We start from the raw sequence: 25,147 nt of genomic DNA, 5'->3' as shown, positions 1-25,147 counted from the left end.
ATGTCCCAGGCGAATTATTCATCAGACAATTGAGCCGGCTGCATCGTGTTGTGCACCCATTGCATCTTCGAAGGCGGCCAAACGCGACCAATAATCTTCCCATTGACAAGTCCCATGGGGATAGGACCGTAGTTTCTTGAGTCCCTGGACCAGGGAAGGTTATCACCTCCGACGTATATATGACCTTCGGGAACCTTAAAAACCCAGTCAGAAATGTCTCGACAGAGCGAGGTCTTTCAGCAAATAAGTTAATTCTCCTACCTGAATCATCTCCTGCCCCTTACCAACCTCCGTACTGAATGGCATATCCCGACAGACAAAATCCCCGGGCATCCCGATCACCCTCTTTGCACCGTTGACCCCCAAAAAAGTCGGATGGTAGAACCGTACCACATCGCCAACCTCAATGCCCCTACCGTACTTGTGAACCCGAGAGATCAACAGATAGTCACCCCTCGGATTGAAGGTGGGGTACATCGAGGGACCTTCGCTGAGCTGCACGGTAATCAAGTGCTCCCAGACTAAGGTGCAGGCACAGAACAGGCCCACGCCATCGAGAGTAAGTCGAAAGACTGCTCCTGGAGTGGCCCGTCTCAGGGCTGCACGGATAAGTCGCTCCATTAGCTATCTAGCTCTGGAGCATTGCGCTGATCTGCTGGACAGATGCCCCGTACTTACTGCGTGGCATCGTGTGATGTTTGGCTGGGCAAAATGTGTTAGGGACCTACCGTATTCGGTATGGTCACGTGGCCTCACTTAGTCACCCATCTAGATAGTCAGCTCGCCTGAGCCCCTTGAATTCAGAGAATTGTGCCTCGCGAACAAAATGTCGGGGTCACGTGCACGGCTGTTTAAAAACCCTATTTTTTGTGGGCAGGAATTTTCTCTTTCTTCTTTCCTTCAGCAAGTTTGGGAGCTTACAACCACATGGTACAACCACATGGTACAACCACATGATACAGAACATGGGTTGATCAAGTTCTTCCTACTATGCTGTATAATGGCTCAAGAACCAGTGCATAATGATTACACTTGTTCCATTGGATCTACTTGGTTAATGTGCCAATTGATCCCTGTCATATAACTGTATCTGCATGCAGAACCGCTTCTAAAATTGCTAGAGCTCGTCGTTGCCGAAATTCAACACCAGAACGCGCGAGTGTGGACAGAGAAGCAAGATGAACAATTCATGTCCACTTCGGTGGACATGTCCCTGAACGATAGCTCGGCTTGGACCCCATTTAACTATGGGAATGGGAGGCTGGGTGGTAACGACGGGAGACAGATATTATTATGAATATACTGAGATTATAAATTTATTTCATATTGTTCGTGATGGCCTTGCTTCTTTTTTGTAGCTCCCATTTCTGTCAACTCTGTTCTGCCAGAGCCTGCGTATCCATAGTTTTCCGAAATCACTACCTATGCAGATGGAGCCATTCACAAATATATTGTCATGGGTTGAGCTTGAACCCATATATTTCTCAGACTTAAGAGGCCTTCGCTACGATATAGTGCGCTAGATGCGATGATCTTTCGATCAGTCGTCTTGTACATTTTTTTATGGTTGCACCGCCCACCTCCAATTACAGGGTTTATGAGCAGGAGATAGACGTCAAGGCTTGAAAGCTTTATACATTTGAACCGGGTTTAGAGACACTGTAAATGTTTCTGCAAGGAGTGTTGGCTGTAGATGCAAGCCATTCTAATTCATGCAGCCTCAGCCTCTCAGTGCTTAAATTTTCTTTCTAGAGAACCAATAATTCCTGAACACATTACAATCCTTGCGACGTGGCTATGTTCAGTCAGTAAAGTAGCGAGCGCTGAGTAGGCAAGGATAGATATATAAAAAGTTTACATTGTCGATTAACATCAGCCTTTCATTCAAAAAAGCGAGGATCAGTGATTTCCCTCTTTTAGTTAGTTTCACCGTTTCCAGATCACCTGGGCTGAACGATATCATGTCGACCATGGGGCTAGAGCCAGATAATAGATTGTGTAGATTAGTTAGCACCAAAGTGTCTTTTTAGCTCATAAGGTAGTCTATTATTCTGTCCTACAAGAAACATCCTCATCCTTCACTCATCCCAACTACTTCCTCCATCACCCTCCGTTCCATATTCTGCATTTATCTCAACTCGAATAGCTTGCAATAAAGAAAGGTGGCGATCAAGAAACCTGAAAAGGGTGATAAGTTGTAGTCGGCGCTCTGCCTCCTCTTAAAGCTTTCTTTGTTCCTCTGGTTGACGTCTTAATTCGGTAATTGGATCTTCTATCGCTAGCTGTCGATCTGATTTTAAGAAAGCAGGAAAGGATTACCTGCTGTTCTGGTTCTTTTCTCATTACCACTGCACACTGAAGTGATCTGGAGATTCTTCTCGTTGCGCAAGCAAAGCAGACGGGAGGCAGGCAGCGCTGATACTGGATTAAGGGCAATGTCTTGACTGCACTGAGAGAACTACCGTTATAGTTCAGATGAGAACCTTCTTGCCAAACTTGCGTAAGGAAGCTGGCCCGTGACGCGGGCTCAGATCATCACAGGTACTTCAAAAAATATCACAAAAAGCATCCAGCCCTTAACCAGTTAGCTTGTCCAACGCAGGGCGCAAATTTGAAAAATGGGATCATTTGAGATGAGCATGGAGATGGTTTGGAAGATTCAAAACAATGGAGAAGAGAAGAATCCGGCAGAGCGATCAATTATGGGATGAACTCAGCCACATGCAAAGCCACAGCAAAACCACATTGGGCTGTCGCAGGCGTGTACTAAGCAACGGGCTGCTCTTAGCTATGGGGCGCACCTAAAATTTGGCTGCAGGGTTTAATTTTTTATGTATTTGGGGAATCAGGCCCTCAAGTCCATCCAGGCGGCAATAATTTCGCGATGTTGTGTCATGTCAGCCAATGGCGCGGTGATGGGGCAGGTCGCCAATCCCGATGGCATATCATAAGATAGTGGTTATTAAGGTTTACAGGAAGGTGACGTGGGGAGCCTTGGGTGAGCGAGTCATCCCATCCATGGTGCACTCACCCAAGCTCAGACCCACATGACTTCTGGCCGCATTCAAGCCAGACATGGCCAGTTAGACCACTAGCGAATCCCGGCTAGCTGTTGTGTGTTTTTATTTCTTAATTTCTTTTTGACATCTTCGGTTTAGTGCCCTTTCCGCCTATCTTCACAGTCACGTGTACCCTTGGCGTTGTTCGCGAGGCACGATTCTTCAATTCAAGGGGCTCGCTCGCTCAGGCGAGCTGTCAATCTAGATGGGTGACTAAAAAATCACACGTGACAATACCGAATACGGTAGGTCTAAACACCCCCTTGCGTGTTAGTTTCGCGAGCTGGTCACCTCACGCGTTCACCTTCGTTTTAACTACATCTGACATATAAAAGCTATTTGACTATCAGCCATGCCACCAAGGCGAGAGCAAGGATCAAAACTCTCGGAAGAACAGGAGAGAAGGATCTTGTCAGCAATTTCCGATATCAAAGAGGAGAAAATATCTTCTATACGAAAGGCAGCTCGTCATTATCAAGTACCCATAACAACACTGCGCAATCGGCTCAATGGGGTTACTTGTCGCTCTCAGAAACGTGCAAATAGCCACAAATTGACTCAAGACGAAGAGGATTCACTTACACAATCAATCTTATCGTTGATTCAACATGGAGCAGCGCCCCCGCAATCTCAAATACGAGAAATGGCTAATACACTTCTCTCCAAGCGCCGTAATACACCTACCCTGACCGTTGGCCCTAATTGGGCGTCTAACTTTATCAAACGACGAGAAGAGCTCAAAACAGCATATCCGAAACGAACATACCGGCGATATATTCACCAACTTGCTAAATGCGAAGATTTCTCAGTTAGGAAGTGGTTTGATCACGTACAGACTACCATTACACAACATGAGATTGCGCAGGAGGATATCTACAATTTCGATGAAACTGGATTTGCAATCGGCCCCTTAGCTTCTGCTAAAGCAGTTACTAGGGGCTATATGATTGACCGGTCCTTATTCTCACGGCCAGACAATCAGAGATGGGCTACCTCTATTGAGTGCATCAGTTCTGCTGGGCATGTGCTTCCACCTTGTATTGTCTTTAAGGGGAAGTATCATATTGAAGGCTGGTATCAAGAGGAAGCTCTACCACGTGACTGGAGCATAGCAGTCAGTCCCAATGGTTGGGCGACTAATGAGATTCGATTGTACTGGCTTAAGAAAGTCTTTATCCCTGCTACTAGCCGTAGAACTGGGAGATACCGACTGCTCATCTTTAGTCAAGACAGCTATCTGACGCCTCAATTTGGTCAAATATGCAGGGATAATAATGTTATTCCTATTTGCCTACCGGCACATTCATCATGTCTCTTACAACCTCTTGATGCTGGCTGTTTCCCACCTTTAAAGCGCGCTTATAGGCGCTTGGCGGAGAATCAGATGCAGTTTGGTTACAATTATATCGACAAGTTTGACTTTCTTAAACACTTTCCTGAGATACACAGAGAGGTATATAAAGCAGATAACGTCAAGAATGGCTTTGCAGAAACTGGATTGGTTCCGTTCTGCCCAGAGAGAGTGTTTTTACGGCCTAACACTCAACTAAGAACTCCCTCACCACCAGCCTGCAGACCATCCAGAACGGCAGAAGCACTTGCCAATCTAACTGAGTTGGAGACAAATCTATCTGCGCTCAAAGAATCATTTAGAGGACGTACATCGAGCATATCACTTCATCGTAGAGCTGCTTTGAATCGGTTTGTCAAAGGCTCTGAGATGATGATGAAAGGCACTCTTAAGTTACTCAAAGAGCGTGATGAACTACTGGCTTCTATTCGGGAAAGTGAGGAGAGCATTCAGCGTGATGAAGAAGCCGAAGAAGCTTAAGATTCGGTATCAATTTACCCAGCACCTATAACACAGCGGCGCAACAAGAACTACCGGTGTGTACTAATTATCGTACTCGGGGGCAGAAAGGGACTGCATGACCCAGTTGCAATAATAATTAATTTCCTTTTAAAATAAGTGAAACTCCCCTCTTCTCTTTACTTTTGCTTCCTTTCATCCTCTCGCTTTCTTGTCGTTTTCGATCGTCGAAGCAGGGACGGGTTGTGGATAAAGAAGACCGTCTTGACAGAGACTCTAAATAACATATTTTATATAGCTGATGGTACCTCTCCAGATTGTGCAAATGCGACTTTTTGGGCAGTTCGGGTGAAGGATATTCATTCGATTAGGTGAAGACCAGCCGGATTAGTCCCGAACGGGATTGAATGTAAATAGACTGGAGCTCTCCAGCCTATAGGCCCGAGATGACTTATAGCACGTGACTCTCCTTTCTTATTTGTTTACTCTTTTTTTCTCTTTCCTTAACGATTCCTTTTGTATATAGCCTATCATAGGTTCTATGGGTTCAGCCCCTGATAAAAAAAATAATATACATAGTATGACACGATCTAGTTGTCTCTAGGCTAGGCTAGAGATAAAACCATTCGACCATAAAAGATACCAACAAACCGATCTTTCGATCAGTTGCTTCTAGCGTCCTATATAGGAATAAAGGGTTCAACCCATGACAGTAACCGCTCAAAACCAATTTACTACTATGGTATGCCCATTGCCTTTGTCCACTATGTATTCATAACTTGCTGTAATTGTTATTTCTGCATCGTTAGCCCACGGGAACAAGCCACGACTCGGATATGCAAGAGTACAACAAATCTCATGACTAACTACTGCCATTGTTCGGGTCCAGCCCATGTTCACCCTCTTAATTAACCGTGGTGGGCTGTCAGAGCATAGGGTGTGAGGATCCAGGTCCGGCTGCATGGTGGTGCTGAGCTTTTACTACTACGCCAAAGCCAAAAAGACGGTCATCGATTTGCGTCTTGTAAGGGAATATGTGTTGGCGGATATTTGATTCGATCCCACCCCGTAGGCGCTTACCCACGCGAAATAGAAGTGTAAATAGAAACAACAGCAACAAAGTCAGCCATTAATTGCTCTTCTAATCTAGTCATTACTTTCGTGAGGAGTTACTACACCCATATTGCAGCCTCCAACACCAAGACATTGCCCACTAAAGCTCTTCCCCCGAGCTGAATAGTTATGTCTTATGGAAATTACTCGTGAACTCCACTATATGCATTTATGCCCCCGTCTTGCGGAAGTCTATCGACCCGACCCTGTTGCCCTGACTAGACCCCAAAGGGTTGCTTGACACTTGCTACAGAATTTTCTTTTAGCAGCATGATCTGTGACAAATTCTTTAGAGAATTTATATCTAAATTAAACCAATAATATGTATATACATTCCTAGGGCTATTGTATTTGAGACGTGTACTTCTTGAATTATTTAAAGGTTGGAGTAATGCGACGGCCCGAATGATTGTGCTTTCACGTTCACAAGTATACGAGATCCACTCCAACTGAAGACTTTATGTAAAGGAAATTCGTATTACAACATCAAAGCTTGGTTCGTAGTAATTTCATGTAAATATACACCAATTTGACTAACAGAAGATGTTGTAAACAAGCCAGGCGGCACCAGCGGTCCACCACGCTGCCTGACCTAGGCCGCGAACGGCCCCATCAGTTTTGGACGGGCTGCTAACAGCAGGAGCATTCGGCACGAGTGAGGCTCGATGAGATACTCGAGGCAGCTTCAGGTGCTACGCTAGATTTGCAAGGATTGGGAGCGGGTGCCGGGCTCGTGAGAAGAGCGCACTTCATAACACCGTCGCCGCTTAGGGACCCTACTGCGGGGACGGTGAGAGTGGTCAAGTTCGCCTGACGACTCCCTTTTATGGTGGTGAAGACCACTCTCCGATAGGGCTCGTATCCCTGTCTGTGGAAGCCATCTTCGTCCTCGTCCGTGAGGTTATTGTCATAGTCGGTGCCGTTCTCCGACGTGGAGCAGTTGGTCCAGCACATCTTCCACCTGAATTCCCACACGTCTTCGGTGGTGAGTAGATTGGCGAGGCCACGGTACTTAATTGTACAATGACTCGAAGGTCTTGGTAGATGTAATTAATTAAAAATAAGCTAGTCCAGGTTGGGATATTATGTGAAATATATATGCCGATATCTCTCATAGAGAGGTTCGGCAGAACATCCTTCTGAATACAGTCAATTCAGACCCCCCACTATATCGAACATAAATATATAAATAAAGTATTAGCGCGCTGGCAAGCTGCGGGGTTATTATCCCCTGAGACCCCATCTTTTCCCTAACTATTCAGGCAAGATACTGCTAATCTACATCTTGTCCTTTAAATGCTATCTTTCCCTGAATCCACAACATAAACCAAAGCGCTAATACTTTAGGGAGATACCAAAATGTCTACTCACAGTACGCGTATGATAAGTGCAGTAATAATCCAGCCAGTGAGAGAGATAATATCTTTGGGTAGCAAGCGCATTTAAGCCTGTCCGCTTTATAAATACGCGCCTTTTATTTATCTAAGATTAAAAAAAAGCATTGTCCATATTAATTAGCACGAGCCAGGTTTATCGTCAATTATCGCAAGGTGATATCATTAAAAATCAGTACAGGCCGGATATTCGGCACAAGAAGGATTGTGCTGTTTAAGGAACCGCAATCTCAATCAAGAGAATTGGTTACTATTATTAATCAAAAGCTACGCGGACCTACGTAGATACTGGGTTCTTATCTTCTCCCCACTAGCTTGTCCATTTGGACGCCAAATAATAACAAAGTTTGGCTTACACTTGGTATAATTGAGAATGAAAGTCCGTTGCCATCAAAGCCTGGCTATTTTATTAGTAGAATTTAGTACTTTGCATCTGCCGAGGCTTATCCATTACTTCTCTGGAGATTCACCAGTTTTGCGGTTCTGGTATCATATTCCAGATATCGAGAAATATTTTAATACCCATTTGGTCACCGGACGACAACGTGGAAATCATAGCTCAGCACTCCGGATAGCGTTCATAAAGTTCCCATATAGTGGCCTTTCCAATCAGCATATTACGGAACAGTTATTGGAAAGAACTATTGGATAGGCGAGCTGAGGGTCCCGATAGAAAGTGGAAGCGACCTGGGTTGTTTACCGCTGCAGGTCAGCTTCGATTGCTCCCCCGCCCCCGCGCGGCGGCGCAGGCTGTAGCAATATTTATTTCAACCCATTCACCGAAGAGATAGGTGGTATGATCGGAAGGCCAGTGGCATACATACACCTGTGTGTGTGACCTGTTCCCGCTTTTTCTCGCCCTCCTGAACAACCTCAGCCTTGATCTTGTCTAATTAATTCTTCCCCTATCTGGTTAGGCTAGCGAAGACTGTCTTCCCACATTAGCTTATAAAATAATATGCCTGGGGAGGGCCTGAGCGTATGTATACCTTATTTCCTTTGAACCCGCCCATCATTGGATCACCTCGTCTCCATATCGGAAGTTAAAGAAAATCATCCCGAGCTCTAGCGACAATCAATCTTGGCAAGCAATTCTCACGGATATAAGAAACTAGTGCCCTTGGCAGGATCTCCATCTTTGGGCCTAATAATAGTAAAATACAAGGACCGGCTTAAGCGTGGTTACAATTATAAAAAAACATAATCTTAAATCCTGGTGGTCTTCAGCCCTACTATAATCCTCCCCACTGTTGCTTAACTATTAACTAGCAGTAACTTTGTGACTCAGCTGTCCGTGCATTTCTTCTATTAGTGTCAAGCAAGGATACTATTCCTAGCTAGGTAGATCAATAACTATCATTAATAATCCACCGGCTGTGGTCAATCAATGTTATATTGGTCTACTTAGGTCTAAAAATTAAATTTGGGGATGAATTGTGATGACCTTGCCTCCGACATCGCGTTCAGTTCAACGCAGTGACGTGATGTTTATGTGGGTTACAGGTAGACTGTATTGGGATGACAAAGGGCTGAGGGCACAAGGTTAGGGCTGGGAAGCTCCCAATCACATTCTTGCTAATTTAATTTGTCTATGAAATTTCTTGAAGGAAATCATGTCATCTCGCCTGTATGCACACCCGCCTATTAGCATAGTTATGGTAATTTATACTAGAGTTCATCCTTTCGAGTATTATCATTCCTCGATATCTTTTTGACCTTCTTTTGGGCGACAGCCTGGAAAGTAAGAGTTGTTCCCACCAGAGTGCCCAAGAGTCTGGCCTAAACGGAATAAATAATTTATCTAAGGAAAGGAGCGTAAATATTAAAAAAGAATTCTTTTACAATCACCCTCCCCTTCTCTCGCAGAAAAGCTGACCATTTCCAATATGACACCCGGGGCAAAGAACGCCACCCCATCCATGAGTTTGGTGTATGGGGCCGCGAGAAGGGATGAGGCAGACTTCAATATCTGGAGATAAGGAGGTAGAGGTAGAAGACAAAGCAGGCATCAGAGAGGTAGTTACCGCAAGTTTGACCCTGCTGTATGTGGCCTGGCATATCGAACTTCTGTATGCCCTGGCAGAGTTTGCCCTGTCTCACCACAAGGACATTGTAAGCCTAGCGAGACTCGACTTGTCGAGCAGTTGCAGAAACCTTCCTCTCGAGCCACACCTAGGAAGGGAAGCGGTAGACCTACCCCAGCCGGGCATACAGCAAATCGGCCGAGAGGGATGACTCACGTGTTGCAGAGATAACTTTCCTGTGTACGCAGGTGGAAATGATGCAGAAAGCGGCCAGTCCGCGCCCTGCCAGCAGGCGTGCGCCGAAGTGGGCAGATGGTGACAGATATGATGATGGGCCAGAGATCTCAGAGTATACACCGAGCCACCACAACGTCAGCGCCGAGCGCGAAGGGGAAAGGTCTGCAACAACCGGGTCCTCTTGGTCGCACTTACTGAAAAGTGCAAGACCATTCCAACCAAGTGGCACTTTGAGCATGTCTAGTATTGTCATTACCGTCCTCAGACGTTGTCCTATTTGATTTCCCATATTGATACGCCAATTATTCTTCCTGATCTTCCCTTGTATGGCTGGCTCTGACACTGGCGATTTGTTTTTGTTTAACTCTCTGAAAACCAGACTGATATGCTGTACTTGTTAGTGCTCCATTCCATCTTCCTTGAGAATCAGTTTTGTAGCATAGTCATCCTTATCTTTCGCAATGGACTAGTGCATCATCTCGTACTGACAGGGTAGAGTAAGACGTGGTAAACAAAATAATGTTGTTATGACAGACTGGTTCAGAAAAGCAAATAAGTATCACAATATGCGAGATGGCTGTAAGGGATTCTTTCGTTTAGACGGGATACACCTGCAAAGATCTGATGCCGAAATTCGTACAGGAACAAAATCTAAATTTCAGGATAAAGTCCTGACACAGCGTTCAATGTCAGTAAACAGTAACGACGGTGGAAACGGATACTATTTCCCATATTTTTAAGACGTTGTGACTCACTTCCCTTTAATCCCTTCCCATTTTTCTTGTTAATAATCGTACGGTCTGCAATATTATCTGCTGTCTGTAGACGGGTGACCTCAGTAGGAGTATCGAACGCTGGTTCCAACATCGCTAGCTCAACCAATTCTGGGAGTTTAATAGAAGTGGTCTGGTTTAATAATTCTGAAACTAACATCACTTCATTATAGATGGCTGATTCTGGAGTAATATGCCAGGCTTCTGCGACAGAAATAATCTGTTCGAAAACCTTAATGAAGGATTCCGCGCGTCCTCATACTTTTCTGAACGTCTTTATCAAAGTTCGCCGTGACGTAGGATTTAACAGAACCGACATCGAGGTTGGTGCCTCCTAACTCTGCCAGTTTATTGAGAATCCGGCACCGGCATCGGTCTTTTACTATGGCCTCTTTTATCTACAAACCCCTTGTAAGTCTCTGACACTTCGTTGAGAACCAAGAGTTTTCTGTTAAGTGTCTCGCGTAGCATCCAATTCTCTTCTGATTCGCCAGCAATCCGCGTGGCCAGTTTACTAGGCATGTAAACACAGCCACTAGGGAGAGAAGATCCAGCAGCGACAACATGAGCTTGGCTTCAACCGCCTCATTTGCAATGTTGTTGACAGCCCGTTTTAAAGCCACCTAAATTGGGTTAGTCTGGAAGTGAAGTAGATGTACGGTGCGAAAAAGAATCGCCTGGTAGTAAGCCAGCATATTGTCCAGCGCTTCTGCTGAAGCGAAGTCAACCATAACTAGTTCAGTTTGGTGTAGAAGATATCGGAGGATTTGGTCGGGGATGGCTCCCTTGTCTATATAGTGAGGCTCCTGAAGATCACTAACGCCAAAGAAAAGCAGCAGAATTTTGCCAAATTCACCTTCGCGACGCACGGCACGGAATTTTCGGAGGGTCTCTCTGTTAAATATTAATTGTACGCAATTGGGTGACCCATTTGATACGGTATAAGTAACTCTGGGGTCCGTTTTTCTACCTCTTGTCGCACTGTACCAAATACAAAAACGATGAGCTCGTCAATGAGCAATGTAGAAGTAGCTTCATCAGCCACATAACAAACAGCGAGCACAGTGAATTCTCTCGCAGCTGTCAACACATACGCGAAGCGATATGCTTACGTGTAAGGGATCTTCTGTACGTCTTTACAGTGTTGGGAGCGTGGTAAACTTCTGACTAAAAATAAAGGCAAGGATGTGAATGTTATGATTAGGACATGATATAAGATATTAGCAACTCTGATATAGCAAAGATTTATATAACAAGGATACTGGAGTGGGTTTATTGCTAACTCTTATACTTAATTACTAATGGAAAACTTCTAATCTATTATGAACTGGGACATATATTCATACAGGCACAGTCTCATACTGCTCAAAAAACTACTGGTTAGTTTGATTCTCAAGGAATTATAGTCCCTGATCTTAATTATATTGAGCACTGCTAGAGTTAGATCAAGGATTGGATTGGCCAAAGCTGACAAGACCTTTGTTTATTACCTACAAATAACACTACCATCCCTGATGCTTTATTCCACTAATAAATTGTTTCCACAGAACAGCAGCGTAACAAGGTGCCTGCTGGGCAGGAATCGAACGGTTTCCCGTATTCTGCCATATAAATCGCCTCCCCTTTTCTCGGCTTTGCTTCCTCTAACTAGACGAAGCTTCCTCACGTGCGTTTTTAACTGCTCGCTCGAGTTGTTCCTTTACCTTTCTTTTAGCCAATTTCCTCATCAGAAGTCGCTTTTCAGCAGCCTCCTCAATTGCCTTATTAAATGCCTTATTAGTAGCCTTCTCGACTCCTTCCTGGACGACTTTAGAAAGACTATCGCTGAATGCATTTGAGACTGCCGACATTCCCTCAGCTGAAGCGAGTGGCACTGCACTTCCACCGGCAAAAACTGGCCCGGAGAGTGAGCCCATAGAGATAGCTGGTTGCAGAGCAAGTTTTGTCAGCCCAGCAGCTCCCCCTATAGCGACAACGCCCGACGTGACCGCGGCAATTCCTGTCCCGACGATATTCCAGATTGACCCACTAGGCGCCCCATCTGCAATAGCCTTCGCACTCTCCAATACCTCTTTCTTGGTTTTCTCCCCTGCAGCCTTCTCTTCTTCATCCTTAGCTGCTTTGTCGGATTTGTCCTTCGCGGCCTTCTCTGCCTGCTCAGCTGCAGTTTCGGCTCTTTTCGCTGTCTCCTGAATACTTTGTTTTCCCTGAATGACCTTGATTAACTGACTGTTTTCCTTAAAGAGTTGGTCGTAGGTCTTTTTCTCTAGCTTAGCGTCCTCCAAAGCAGACTGCCAGGCAGCTGAATCTTGCGCTACTTTTGCAGTGAGGTCCGTGATTTTCTTAACAATTTGCTTTCTTGTTTCTGAAACAGAAGCCTGAATTTGTTCCCACTTGTTAAACAGCTCTTTCGCTTTTTTTGCCATCGCCTTAACCTGGTTGGCTGCCGCCCTTGCCTCCATGGCTTTGGCTTGAGCCTCACTCGCATCAGCAGCGTTTACCGCACTATACGAGGCATGTCCAGCGGCATCCGCTGCGTTTAGAGCTTCTTTAACATTAATGGCAGCAATCTCCGCAAATGCTTCAGCCTTCTCTGCCTCCCGATCGGCTTTCTTGGCCAGCTGACGGACTTTGCCTGCCGTAACGCCTGATGAACCTGTGCTCACTGCTTCAGCCGCTTCAGCCGCTGCTCTTGCTTTCTGAGCAGCCGCAGTAGCATCTTGATCAGTCTCAGCTAGACTCTTGGCAGTTTCAGCCTCCTTTTTGGCATTCTTTGCCTCCCGGAGCGCAATGTTCAGCGGATCCATATCTTTACACAAACTGAAATCTCTCGTGTTGGATTGTAGGTCTGGATGCTCCAAGACACCAGCAACTTTCCATTCATTGTTGGCATTGCCAAATCTAGAAGGATAGCCATTAGTTTTTCACATCGACAAGAGAAACAACTTTGCCTAGACGTACATGACGCGGTATCTACCAGGAGCGCCATCATTGTTGTACACTTTATTAGCTAGATACGGATATTCGTACAGTTTCACACCGTTAAAGTCACTTGGAAATGACAGGCCTTCATTGTTCTTGAAGCCATGGGGATACCTAGCTATATTAGGAACGAATCAGTCAGTGCCGCACTATTCATACCTTCACATCATAACCTTACATTGAGAGGAGAGGAAACTTGTTGCCTTTCTCATCGCCTCATCAAATGTGGGAGAGTTCACATTGATACTATTGATGAGTTCTGCACAAATGTCAGAAGAAACTGGGCTTGGACTGCCCGCTGGTTGACCAGCCACGAGGCACGCGAGAAATTGAAATACAGCGATAAGTGCGAGAGAACGCATTTTGGATGACTATGTATTATTAACTTAAAAGAACCGATGAGATGCAAGCTTCTGGCGGTTCTGAGACACAATTAGGGGAACAATTGCTTTTTATAGCTCAAATCCATATTATGTTAGTCCTGGTGAGCGCAAGAGGCGGGCATAGCTGTTGAAACAACCTCATCTGATTCCCGGAGCTAATTTCGTTCAAATGGTATCGGTATATTTCCGTTTATTGAAGTGGGGTTCTTTTTTTATTAGACGGAGTTATGGTTTCATTTTCCTTGGCGTATATAGTACCGTGCAAGTTGGGCATGCCGAAGGAAATGCCAGTGGAGTGTTACGTAAAGCATGAGATCTAGAAGCCTTATTCTGTAGAGAATAGGCTAGAGCATCATAACGAAACCGAAACTTTCTTCAGCCACACCGTTACAGTCTCTAAGGGCATATCTCCTACTTGACAGGTGCACCTGAGAACCCTGGGGCTGAGCCAAATTTTAGATCCCCACTGTGTTTCATGCAGACTGATAATAATCATTGCTGCTATTTGAAAACAAAGTGAATCAAAACTCAAAATGAACTAACTCTATAAGAATGGCCTTTCCGCATATTACCAGAGAATGAAGTTACCTGGTTCAATTTTTTCGGATTTTTATATTCCACAGAACATTTGTGCAAGTCCTTATTTACGATGCGTTTTATTATATTCCCGGCAGCCTTGCAGTTCACTACCCTTGCACTGGCTTCTACTTCTGCAAAGCGTCAAGCCTTACCGTGGCTCAATGGTGGAAGCTGTCCAGACTCTAGCCTGTCTGAGGTATGCCTAGGGACCGAATCGTGGTGCAGTGCATACCTGCATCTATCAGGATATAAGAGCCAGGACGAGTGTTTCAGCGCTAGAGGTCCCCGTCCGACTGGGTCCAAGCTTCCATGGCAGCAACCGAGGGAAGGTTGCATGGAAGATAACTCCGAATCCTGCAGGGGAACAGAAGTATTCTGTACTGGAATTGAATCCCAGGAACGAGTGGCGGCCTGCTTTGTTGCCAGAGAGCTCGGTCCATGGATACACAGACAAACTGGTTGCTCGGATCTGAATGAACGTTGCCTCGGCACAGACGCTTGGTGTGAAAGATCACAGCCTTACTGGAAGAACAAGGATGAATGCCTTGCGCGCCGACAACCTGCTCCTGCAGCTCCCACCCAGACCACCCAGACAAACGGTAAAAAACAGTGGCTTCAGGCAGAAAACTGCCCAGAGGTATCTGAGCGTTGTTTGGGATCGGAAGCGTGGTGCTTGAGTAATCCAAGCGAGGATCTACTAGGTAAAGACTGTCTATCGGAACGAGAAGAGGCGCCTTTCGAGACCGGTCAATCTAACTGTAACGAGAAATTGGAGCGATGTCTGGGTACTGAGAGGTGGTGCAACGATAACTACAAAGCATTATACGAGAGCCGCTCTGACTGTTACGAAACACGCGGGATTCCCATAAGGGCGTTTGAGGAAGAAATTGCCCGAGCTCTGGAGCCAAAGGCACAAAAGCTGGCTCGTGACTCGTTTATCAACGTGGCGGTTGACACAGCGACCCGGCAACTATTGAACAAGGCTTCAATCCAATCAGCAAAGAGGGCAGCGCAAGAAGACGGTCTCCGTATTCTTGATATATTAGAGAAGACCGTTGAGAAAGTGACTAATGAGGGTGTAGACCGCGCATTTGCACGCTTCGATTGATCTTCAAATAGATGGCAATGGAAGAATCAGCTGTTGTGTTGTGGGGAGACTCCTGCACAGGGTGTTCGATCTTGGTTCCTGAGGGACAATTGGTAATTCTCTTGTGTGGTGTACGGTCGATAATGTGCTTAATGGTCGACAGAGGCTGTTTTGGGTCAGCGGATAGAACTCTCGGGTTTAGAAGGAAAACACAGAACCACATCCTTACAGAAGTAGAATCATTCCTTGGCCACTCCTCAAAGGTGTCTCATTAATAGTCGTATCACGACCGAAGTGGTGCTGCTACATTTACCCAGATGGCGTATGATCGACTGTCAGACAAAAAAATAGGTATTTAAAAAGGGCCGAAGCCCTAGCGGCGACTAGTAGGCCCCTAAAAGTTGATTTAATTGCAGGTGAAAACGTTGCCATTTATGTGATCACGCATCGTAGTCGTAATAAAGAACTAGACGAAAGACTAGAATGGATGATCTCATAGCCGATTAACCATGGTAGCGCAGACCACTGTTGAGTCCCTAGCTGACCACATGGCTGACTAGGAATACTCCTGATTCGAGAATCCCGTGTAAAGGGCTGGAGCCCATTTGACCTCTCTGGCCAATGTCCCTATTATCCCTGTTGTCCCTATTGTCCCTATTGTCTCTATTGTCCCCATTGTCCCTATTGTCCCTATTGTCTCTATTGTCCCCATTGTCCCTATTGTCCCTACTGTCCCTTTTGGCCCTGTTGACCCCTTTGGCCCCATCGGCCCTCGATCCATGTCTCGTGACTTTAACGTTGTTTTTTACCGCTCATTTTCTCTTCCTTTCTTCCCTTCTTCAACGATTCCTTTTTGTACATAACCTATCTCATAGGTTCTACGGGTTCAGCCCCTGACATTCCGCTCTTTATGCCGTCAGACATCCACTCGGTGAGAAGTTAGTAAAACTACACCGTAATCCCGTGTTCAGGCTACGGTGGAATTTGAGAGGCCCATTCCACATTGCTGAGCAGAACTTTTTTTTTTGGCTACAGCGGCAGCGGATGCTATGGACATCTAAATTACCACGAATGATTACCGACAGTTTTTCTTTAAGATTACCATCCTAGTAAATTATTAAGGCGCTAGTTCTTTTCAACCCTCTCCGGCACATCGATATGTAAAATATACAGGATTGTTATCCTTTGTAGTCTTTGAACCTTGGGGGTGATATTCAATTCTCTAGAACCTATACGACAGCGGCGGGATAAATAGATATGGAGTATGCAAGCCTGAGGCGAACTACAATACTATCTAATTCTTTCAGTGTCTCAGCGAAACAGAATTCGTTATTCCCAGTGGAATTTAGAAACTGTCTACCAAAGGGCATAGTCAGGAACTAAGGAAGGGTTAATGCAACCATGGTAGATGTTGATTTGGCACAAAATAAAAATAAAGTGGCGTGTGGAGCAGCCAGTTCGGCTGGATGCCAAAAGATCGGTTAACTTAGTTTACACTGTTCACTCAAAGTCCACACAACTCGGTCCGTGCACCCCTCAACCTAATAAATACAGGATAGCCACCCACCTACCACTGAACCTACACCTGTATTCTCTTTTTTCCCTGCAGCTCACATATTCAAAACTAGTTCTTGACCAGTTTGCAACTAGTTACAAATGAGTGACCTAGAACTTGATCAAATACTTCAGAATCATGTTCTCCGGGAATCGGAAGGTAATGTCGGGGACTTTGTTTCAGAGAGCCGAATGAGCTCTGATGAGGGTGATAAGGAGGAGATAGTAAGTATTAAACTGATATTAGTTTATACCTAGTTACTAACTACTTTAAGGCTTTCTTACCACATATTCTCTCATTTTTATGGTTCAAGATATAAAGCATGTAGTATCATTACCAAAGTATCCTGAAACTGAAGAGGATGGCTGTGCCTATCTTACTCCAATTAGCCGCCATCAACGAATTAGTTTAGAAGGAGATATGAAGTAGATAATTAAATACTATAACTGGGTTAATACTTGTTTACATACTAGTTACTAACTAGTTTTTTTATATAGATCCAGTATTCTTCCAGATAATCCTACAAGAATATGAATTCAAACTGCCCATCTCTTCGAACTACTACCTTACGCTCTAAGTACTTTTGTACAGGTGTTACTATCTGTGCTCAATTACACCTAGCTCTTTATAACCTTTATCATTCAAAACTTGATGAGAATACCTGGGAGATAGTTCGGAATATTCGAAGGGATGATAGCACCAAGCAAAAGGCATTCTCGTGGGTTTAGAGAATTAATACTGGAGTGGTTATTAACTAGTTACTAACGAAATATAGGATATACTATGGGATTCAGAAGTCTTGTCACCTTCATACATCCAGTCGGGCATGGTCAACTACATGTAGACTAGTAATCATATGACCAATCTAATTCATCCATGGATTCAATGCCAAAATCCTACTCGAGAAACAGTTCAGAATCATTTTTAGTAATTACTTGCAAGCTGAACAGATACGATCATCCATCTCCACCACCCTTAAAGGCGCCATATGCTGTTATGGAAGATATTCAAAGCCTTATTAAAAAACTTCTGACTCCTGATCTGGCTTAACTATTTATAAACTGGATTTTGTTTGGTTCTAAACTAATATACAACTACTTTAGTCTAGCTTCGTTTCTAAAAAGTCCTCAGCTCCAGCAGCTCTGTCAGGGATATCAAGTAAATCATCTCACAGAGATTCACCCGAGCCTTGTTAATATGGATCGGTATAGTGCTCTTATATATAAAGAGCGCTTAGCCCTATACCCTGAAGGACAAGATTTAAATGGGCTGCGATATCAATGTCAAAGCTCCCCAGAAATACAGGTAAGAAACATTATATTAATTTATAACTAGTTTACTATTAGTTTCTAACTTTTTATTTTAGAGCTATGTTCATGAAATCAGTAACACTGACGGTAATATTTGTGGGCTTCTTAGTCAGATCCAGCTCCTTAAGTCTCTTAAATCCTTCGAGATTGATATGGGCTATAAACGAGAGCGAGCAAATGGACTAAAGGAGGTTATTTTTGCTGCATTCGTTCCTGAACATGGAAAAGTAAGCTATAAGCTAGTTATTACCTGGTGTTAAACTAATTGTAAATTAGTTATCACTCTTCTTCGTGACTTAACTAACAGTGAGGATGCAGATGGCGATCAGGTTATGTTTTAGATAGTTTTCCAAAAGATTAATTGGTAAGGATTCAGTTCCATTATCTTCACAGCTCGGGAATACAAAGTCTAGTCGTTGATATGGATCTGTGTTAAATAAAGTGTTAGTAATTAATTCTAAACTAGTTCTAAACTAATATATAGCTAATTGTTGGAAATCAGGATGCCTAAGGCACCCTTCGGATATCCTAGTCACACAGCGATCTGATATATCACACTCAGGGGTTAAGGGACACGTAGATATAAGGAAGTGTTGTAAGGGGCTAGAGCCCCTCAGCCTACTCGGGCCCTCAGCCCTCGTGTTTCCTTTCTCCTCGCCTGCCACATGATTAGTATATTGATTAGTACACTCTATCATGTGACTTCCCCCCCCTTACTTCGCAATCGTCTCATCGCTGTTTCCTCTTCTCTTTCCTCTTCGACGATTCCTTTTGTATCCACCCTAGTTATTAGGTTATAGAGGTTTAGCCCTTGACAAGTGTTGGTCTACACACTCTCTCGAGGATAGAGCAACATAGTCACCATGCAATACTAGATCGCACGATAGTTCCAATGTACTATCTAGTCACCGCCATCCTAGCACGTCACAATATACCATCTTCCCCTATACACTTCAACACTAATCAATTTAGGACTTGGTCAATACCTTCAAATTATTGATCCTGCTCAACGACCTCGTGGGTTTCAACTATAGGATATTTTAATTTTCTATCGGGCTCGCTTTCTTCGGGGCATTGGGAAGACAGTGGGACGTGGTTCGGGTATTGGGCTTTTTAACCGAATGGCATCTTTGCTTGATTGCCACAGCTATAATGAATACTTTGAGCTTGTCCGTTTACTCATTAGCTTCTTGTTGATTTTAGAACTACTTGCCAACTGCTTCCTAACTAGCTACTGAAAATGAGAATGTGCGATCATGGGCTGCTTATAAGAGTGAACCAGTTATTGCTGCTGGGCTAAATAAATTTTGTTCGTTAATGGATCCTTGCTTTTTTGAGAAGGCTCAACCCCATACAAATGCAGGAGAGCAATCACACCAAAGGGGTTATATGTGAGGTAAGAGACTACCACTTGTTCAGGCTGTTATGTTAAAGTGCGTAGAGGGAAGAAGGTATGTTGTGAGGTGCTAGGATTGTGGTAACTAGATAGTATATTGGAACTATCGTGGGTTCTAGCATCGCATGGTGACTATGTTGCTCTATCCTCGAGAGAGTGTGTAGACCAACACTTCCTTATATCTACGTGTCCCTTAACCCCTGAGTGTGATATATCAGATCGCTGTGTGACTAGGATATCTGAAGGGTGCCTTAGGCATCCTGATTTCCAACATGTTGCATAGTAGGTATCCGACTATTTTGAAATTAGTCATCTACTAGTTCTAAAATAGTATATCTACTTATGCTATTAGTGCGCACCTTCTGGATAAACGTGATATGGACCAATTTCTCTCCCGAAATGAGCTTAATAGTCGGCATTCTTACAGTACAGATAGTATATCCGCACGGTATTACCGGAGTGTTTCTCGTGACGTTGGGTGACCCCCCATACTAATTAATAACTGGTTTGGAACTAGTTATGTCTAGAACGGAAGCGACGGGGTGGATCTAGAACTTCTAGTTTTGAAGATTCTAATTCACCCAGACCACAGGAGAGAGATTCCTTCAAATAAATATATCTAGGGTATCTTCCTCAGGATCACCAATACCTTGGTCTACATCTAGATCAAGGGTTTGAAAGAAGAAGTCAAATGCGATCTACAACCTTTAGGTATGTATAATACTGATCTTAAAGTAACTATAAACTAATCTCAAACTAATTTAATACTAGCTCTAGATGCCACTCAGTTACTGCAATCCCTTCTCCAAAACAGATTACAAGTAACCATCAAAGAGATACTATTTTATTTGATGATACGCAATATGAGGCCAGAAGGAGGGTAATTGAGCTACAATAGGAAGAATCTAGAAAGGAGAGATTTCGGGCAGAAATCTTTTACACAACCAATCTGGTAATAATATATAATACTTTAACTAGTTTGAAACTACTTTAGAACTAGTTAGTAACAGTGTAATGAGAAGATTCTCTCGCGCAAAACATGTAAATTGCTTTGGGGGGCATGCCAAAGAAGAATCATACAAGACAGAGAGCGTGAATGGAGAACTCGTTGTGGCAGTGCAATCGGGATTGAGAATGTTGGAGATTCCTGACATAAAGCAAAGTTTAGTTAATTGGCCTTGGCAATAGCTAGGCTAGCCAATACCGTACCCGATCACATGATGACCGTTTTCACCACTCGCCCGCTTTTCGCCAACACACCGACTTTTTGCACACATTTCAGAAGGCTACAACACCATCAATATGGACTCAATTGAAAAAGCGCTTGCAGATATAGAATCCCTGAAACCAGGAGAAAAAATAAATTATACAAAATTAGCTGAAAAGCATGGGGTTAACCGGTCAACCCTGTCAAGACACCACCGCGGTATACAGAGCCATTTACAAGAGCATCATGAAAATCAGTCTCTCCTTAACAACCAACAGTCAAAAGAGCTTATTAAATTAATAAATACTCTTACTGAACGTGGCCTTCCACCATCCCATTCAATGCTACGAAATTTCGCCAAGGAAATTACTGGAATTAAGCCTGGAAAGTCATGGCCGTACCGCTTTTAAAGAGACATAATAATAAGCTTGTTACTCACTATACTACCGGCATTGATTCCTCACGCAAGCGGGCTAATTCGGCATATAAATATGCACTATATTTTGAACTTATAGCCCGAAAGATTGAGGAATATGGGATTGAGCCTGGAGATATGTACAACATGGATGAGAAAGGTTTTCTTATTGGAGTGCTGTTAAAAGGCAAAAGAATCTTTTCACGACGCCGGTATGAGCAGGAAGGGCTTAAACAACGACTTCAGGATGGAAATAGAGAGTGGATTACTACAATTGCCTGTATTTGCGCCGATGGGACATCTCTGTCACCTGGTCTAATTTACCAGGCTGTGTCTGGACATATTCAAGATACATGGCTTCAGGATTTTAATCCTAATAACCACCACTGCTTCTTTACATCATCACAAGTGGCTGGACAAATGATGAGCTGGGATACGCATGGTTGACAACTATATTTGACCGCGAAACAAAAGCCAAGGCAAGAAGACGTTGGCGGCTTTTAATTCTTGATGGTCACAGCTCCCATATCTCTATGAAGTTTATTAACTTTTGTGATAAGAATAAAATTCTTTTGGCTATTTACCCACCTCATTCAACACACAGTCTTCAGCCACTTATTTGGTCTTTTTGGTCCTCTTTCCCAGGCATACAGTAACAAATGGAAGAATTTATGCATGAATGTCAAGGATGGAGCCATCTTTAAAGCGGACTTTTTTAGACTTTTTGGCCAAGTTGGAACAAGGCTTTTCGTCAATCGAAAATATTAACAGTTCATGGAAAAAGTTGGTTTACATCCTTGGGATCCGGAGATTGTTTTGGCACGCTTTACCAAAAAGAAGATAAAAGACCTTCATCTAGTGAGTTATCACAATCTATTTTAAAGGCAGAAGACTGGCGTCGTATTGAAAAGCTTCTTAAGCAAGTGGTTTCTGATGTTTATGACCAGAGGGTCCGGAAATTAAATAATACCATGATGCATCTTTCTACCGAGAATATTCTTCTTAAACTACAACTTACGGGCGTCAAAAACGCCCTACAGAATGAGAAGAAGAAGCGAAAGCGTGGCAAACCTTTACAACTTTAACTTCAGGCCCCAGAGGATGGCAATGCAATCTTCTACAGTCCTAATAAGGTTCAACAAGCCCGTAATGCTCAGGCTGAGAAGGAAGAAGCTCAACGCCTTGCTAGAGCTGCTAAAGAGGAAGATAAGATACGTCGGCAGCAGGAGAAGGAAGAGAAACAATGCTTGATTGAAGAACGAAAGAGAATAAGGGCTTTTAATAAGAGTGTGCGGATGCAGGAAGCAGAGGAAAAAAGACACCGGAAAGAAGAGGAGAAGGCCGCAAAACAAGCTGCTATACAGCTTCAAAATGACATCAAACAAGCTAATAAGGATAAGAAGAAGGCTATAGGGCCGGCTACAGCAAAGGAAAAGGAAGATATTGATATGAAAAATGTGCAAGAAGTGGAAGAGACACCTATTACTGTAAATAGGCGTGGAAGGCAAATACGGCTTCCTGAGCGATTCCGCGACACCAAAAATTAGCTACATAGCTTCTTTATATACTTTATTCTACTCCACCAAAAAATATACTTATTTTATCATTTCGTTGTGGCTGTATGGCTTCATCTCTGCATTTGTGGTTAACCCAAAAAATCGGGCGAGTGGTGAAAACGGTCATCATGTGATCGGGTACGGTATCCAACTGGAACTCATGATACAATATCTAGCCCAACCCAGAGGACTCCCCTCTATAGAATTTCTGTACCAAGCTTCTCTGAGACACGTCGTTTGCATTCTCACCGATTCAAATTAGATAAAAAATAAACCTGTTTCAAAGTGGCAACCCTGGGAATGTGACATTGCCTTAGCACTCAATTGCATTAGAAATTTATGGTTCTGATGAGTGGAGTGAATATTAGTTTTAAATATGAAATACTTATATTTCTCTATTCTGGTTCGCCCTGCTAACAACTTCAACAACACTATGCGGTATTGAAATTAGCAATTATAGCCAACAATTATACTTGGTTGTTTCGTGACCAAACTGGGCATAGCCTATGTTCTGGGCTACTTGACATCATCAGGAAAGCGTCCGTAATGTTAGACTTGCGCCTTTATATGATATTCAAAATGAGTAGCGGTAAAATCAAGCCAGTTGTACATGTCTATTCAGGTTAGGAAGGATCTATACCGGATTAATTGGACATTAATCTGGTATTTGTTCTGCATAGATCCCTCGGGATTTGGAAGAAATTAAAATAATATGCCATGGAACATTAATTTGCCACACAGAATAAATTCAACAGCTTGCCTCTGCGTTGGTACCAAAGATATGGGAAGTCTAGCAACAGCATTAGGGGAAGCCCCTCACCAAGGCTCGAAAAAGTGCGACCAACAGTTCAAACAATAATGCATAGACCAACAAGACAACCAAATTCCGAGTAGTTGGAAAGACTGTTGCTGCTGCCAATGACCTACAAGCGGGAATAAACCCTGTAAACAGTGCAACTCCTCCCTATTTCCGGGGATCAATGGTGTGGCAAATTTTTCACTCCATCAGGTAAGATGATGGTCAGCATATGAACAAAGGCTAAAGCATAAAAGAGAACCAAAAAAGATTGGAGACAAGGGAGGCTACAGGCATATATATTGTAATATTGGCCTTGTTGCAGCAGAGGTGATGGCCGTGCCTTACTGTTTCTATAAGAGAATCCACATTAGCAAAGTGTAAGAGGTTGATTACTAGCCTCTATGAGAAAGTAGGGTGCTTTGTAGCTTAGCTATCACATACCAGCTCATCTTTTGGTCTCTTTTATCAGTGGTATTAGTAGCTTACGCATGTGCCTTTCCAGGCTTGCTCGCATGCCATTGATTGTCATCCAGGTCCCATGTTTTGCGCGGTTGATAGGACGAGGATGGGCTGATCCATTCATTTACGAACTCGTATTGCACATTACTGTACGAAATACCACGGTTGTTGTCAGTGGCGGTCAAAACAACCCCTGGTGCAGTTTATTAATAATGTCTGGATAACTATATTTCACGAGTCGGGATATTCCTTACCTTCTAACTTAAACTGCAACCCTTCGAATCCGTCAAAAATATGACCATTATGGTAAGCATAAATCTTCAACACTTTTAGATCCGTCAAGTTGACTTTCTCGGCTCCAAAGTAGTCTGCGGCTTTCAATGTGATAGTTTCACGCGCATTAACGCTCGGGCTACTGTTGCCTTTGAATGCTGCAGCTTTTTTCTTGTCGTTAATTGTAATGGTGATATCGACATCTGAATTAGTTCCAGCCCAATCTTCATTAGCCAATTTTAGGCCAACTAAAAGAGTGTCAAATTGCGCTGGAAATTGTCTAGTTCGAAGGCAATAGTTTGGGGGCCTCTCAGGGTTTTCAGGGTTGTATTCGCGTCTCATAACAGTTGAGGGAGCCGAAAAGGACGTGCCTAAGGATTCCGAATTTTCATCTAGGAATAGAGAATGAACAGGAGGAATTTCAGCCGATACCTCTAAAGCATCAAGCTGTATATCCTTTTGCTTTGTAGCAGACACCATAGTAAGGGATAAGACCCCTACTCAAGCCGGTCAATCTTGAGTACCGATAATCATTCTTTCAAGAGAGAACTTCTTACAGAGGACCAAAAATATAGGCTTCATTTTGAACGCCCAGCTGAGTGGAGGCGAAGTTGTCAAATCTGGAATTGAAAGGAGTAAGGTGCTTCTGCGGTAATTGACGTCCCTGTAGATAAACGAAATGATTTTCTACTACTGTCTGGGTTATATTTATATTCCTTTCTGTGCCCCTACTGCA

At 43.7% G+C, this 25,147-nt stretch overlaps 6 protein-coding genes across 6 annotated transcripts; 2 read left to right on the top strand and 4 right to left on the bottom strand.

Moving 5' to 3' along the window:
- Positions 1–14: 14 nt before the first annotated feature.
- ATNIH1004_001559 (putative mitochondrial inner membrane protease subunit 1) lies at positions 15–688 on the bottom strand (the record flags this gene model as incomplete). The annotated part of the gene is made up of 3 exons (XM_033566258.1): positions 15–194; positions 262–599; positions 679–688. The coding sequence occupies 3 exons, from the start codon at positions 686–688 to the stop codon at positions 15–17; spliced, it is 528 nt and encodes a 175-aa protein (XP_033432015.1).
- Positions 689–6,612: 5,924 nt separating this feature from the next.
- ATNIH1004_001558 (uncharacterized protein) lies at positions 6,613–6,936 on the bottom strand (the record flags this gene model as incomplete). Its single annotated transcript, XM_033566257.1, has 1 exon — positions 6,613–6,936. One exon carries the CDS (start codon positions 6,934–6,936, stop codon positions 6,613–6,615), a length of 324 nt encoding a protein of 107 aa, XP_033432014.1.
- Positions 6,937–12,053: 5,117 nt separating this feature from the next.
- On the bottom strand, positions 12,054–13,754 carry ATNIH1004_001557 (uncharacterized protein; the record flags this gene model as incomplete). The annotated part of the gene is made up of 3 exons (XM_033566256.1): positions 12,054–13,311; positions 13,372–13,510; positions 13,571–13,754. 3 exons carry the CDS (start codon positions 13,752–13,754, stop codon positions 12,054–12,056), a joined length of 1,581 nt encoding a protein of 526 aa, XP_033432013.1.
- A 670-nt stretch (positions 13,755–14,424) lies between these two features.
- ATNIH1004_001556 (uncharacterized protein) lies at positions 14,425–15,462 on the top strand (the record flags this gene model as incomplete). The annotated part of the gene is made up of 1 exon (XM_033566255.1): positions 14,425–15,462. The coding sequence occupies one exon, from the start codon at positions 14,425–14,427 to the stop codon at positions 15,460–15,462; it is 1,038 nt and encodes a 345-aa protein (XP_033432012.1).
- A 6,636-nt stretch (positions 15,463–22,098) lies between these two features.
- ATNIH1004_001555 (uncharacterized protein) lies at positions 22,099–22,871 on the top strand (the record flags this gene model as incomplete). The annotated part of the gene is made up of 2 exons (XM_033566254.1): positions 22,099–22,182; positions 22,416–22,871. The coding sequence occupies 2 exons, from the start codon at positions 22,099–22,101 to the stop codon at positions 22,869–22,871; spliced, it is 540 nt and encodes a 179-aa protein (XP_033432011.1).
- Positions 22,872–24,161: 1,290 nt separating this feature from the next.
- Positions 24,162–24,891, bottom strand: ATNIH1004_001554 (uncharacterized protein; the record flags this gene model as incomplete). Its single annotated transcript, XM_033566253.1, has 2 exons — positions 24,162–24,331; positions 24,393–24,891. The coding sequence occupies 2 exons, from the start codon at positions 24,889–24,891 to the stop codon at positions 24,162–24,164; spliced, it is 669 nt and encodes a 222-aa protein (XP_033432010.1).
- Positions 24,892–25,147: the final 256 nt, after the last annotated feature.

This window comes from Aspergillus tanneri (assembly GCF_003426965.1).
Source record: "Aspergillus tanneri strain NIH1004 chromosome Unknown AapTan_2_pilon_pilon_pilon, whole genome shotgun sequence".
Lineage (NCBI taxonomy): Eukaryota > Fungi > Ascomycota > Eurotiomycetes > Eurotiales > Aspergillaceae > Aspergillus > Aspergillus tanneri.
This window is presented reverse-complemented; position numbering and strand designations above follow the sequence as displayed.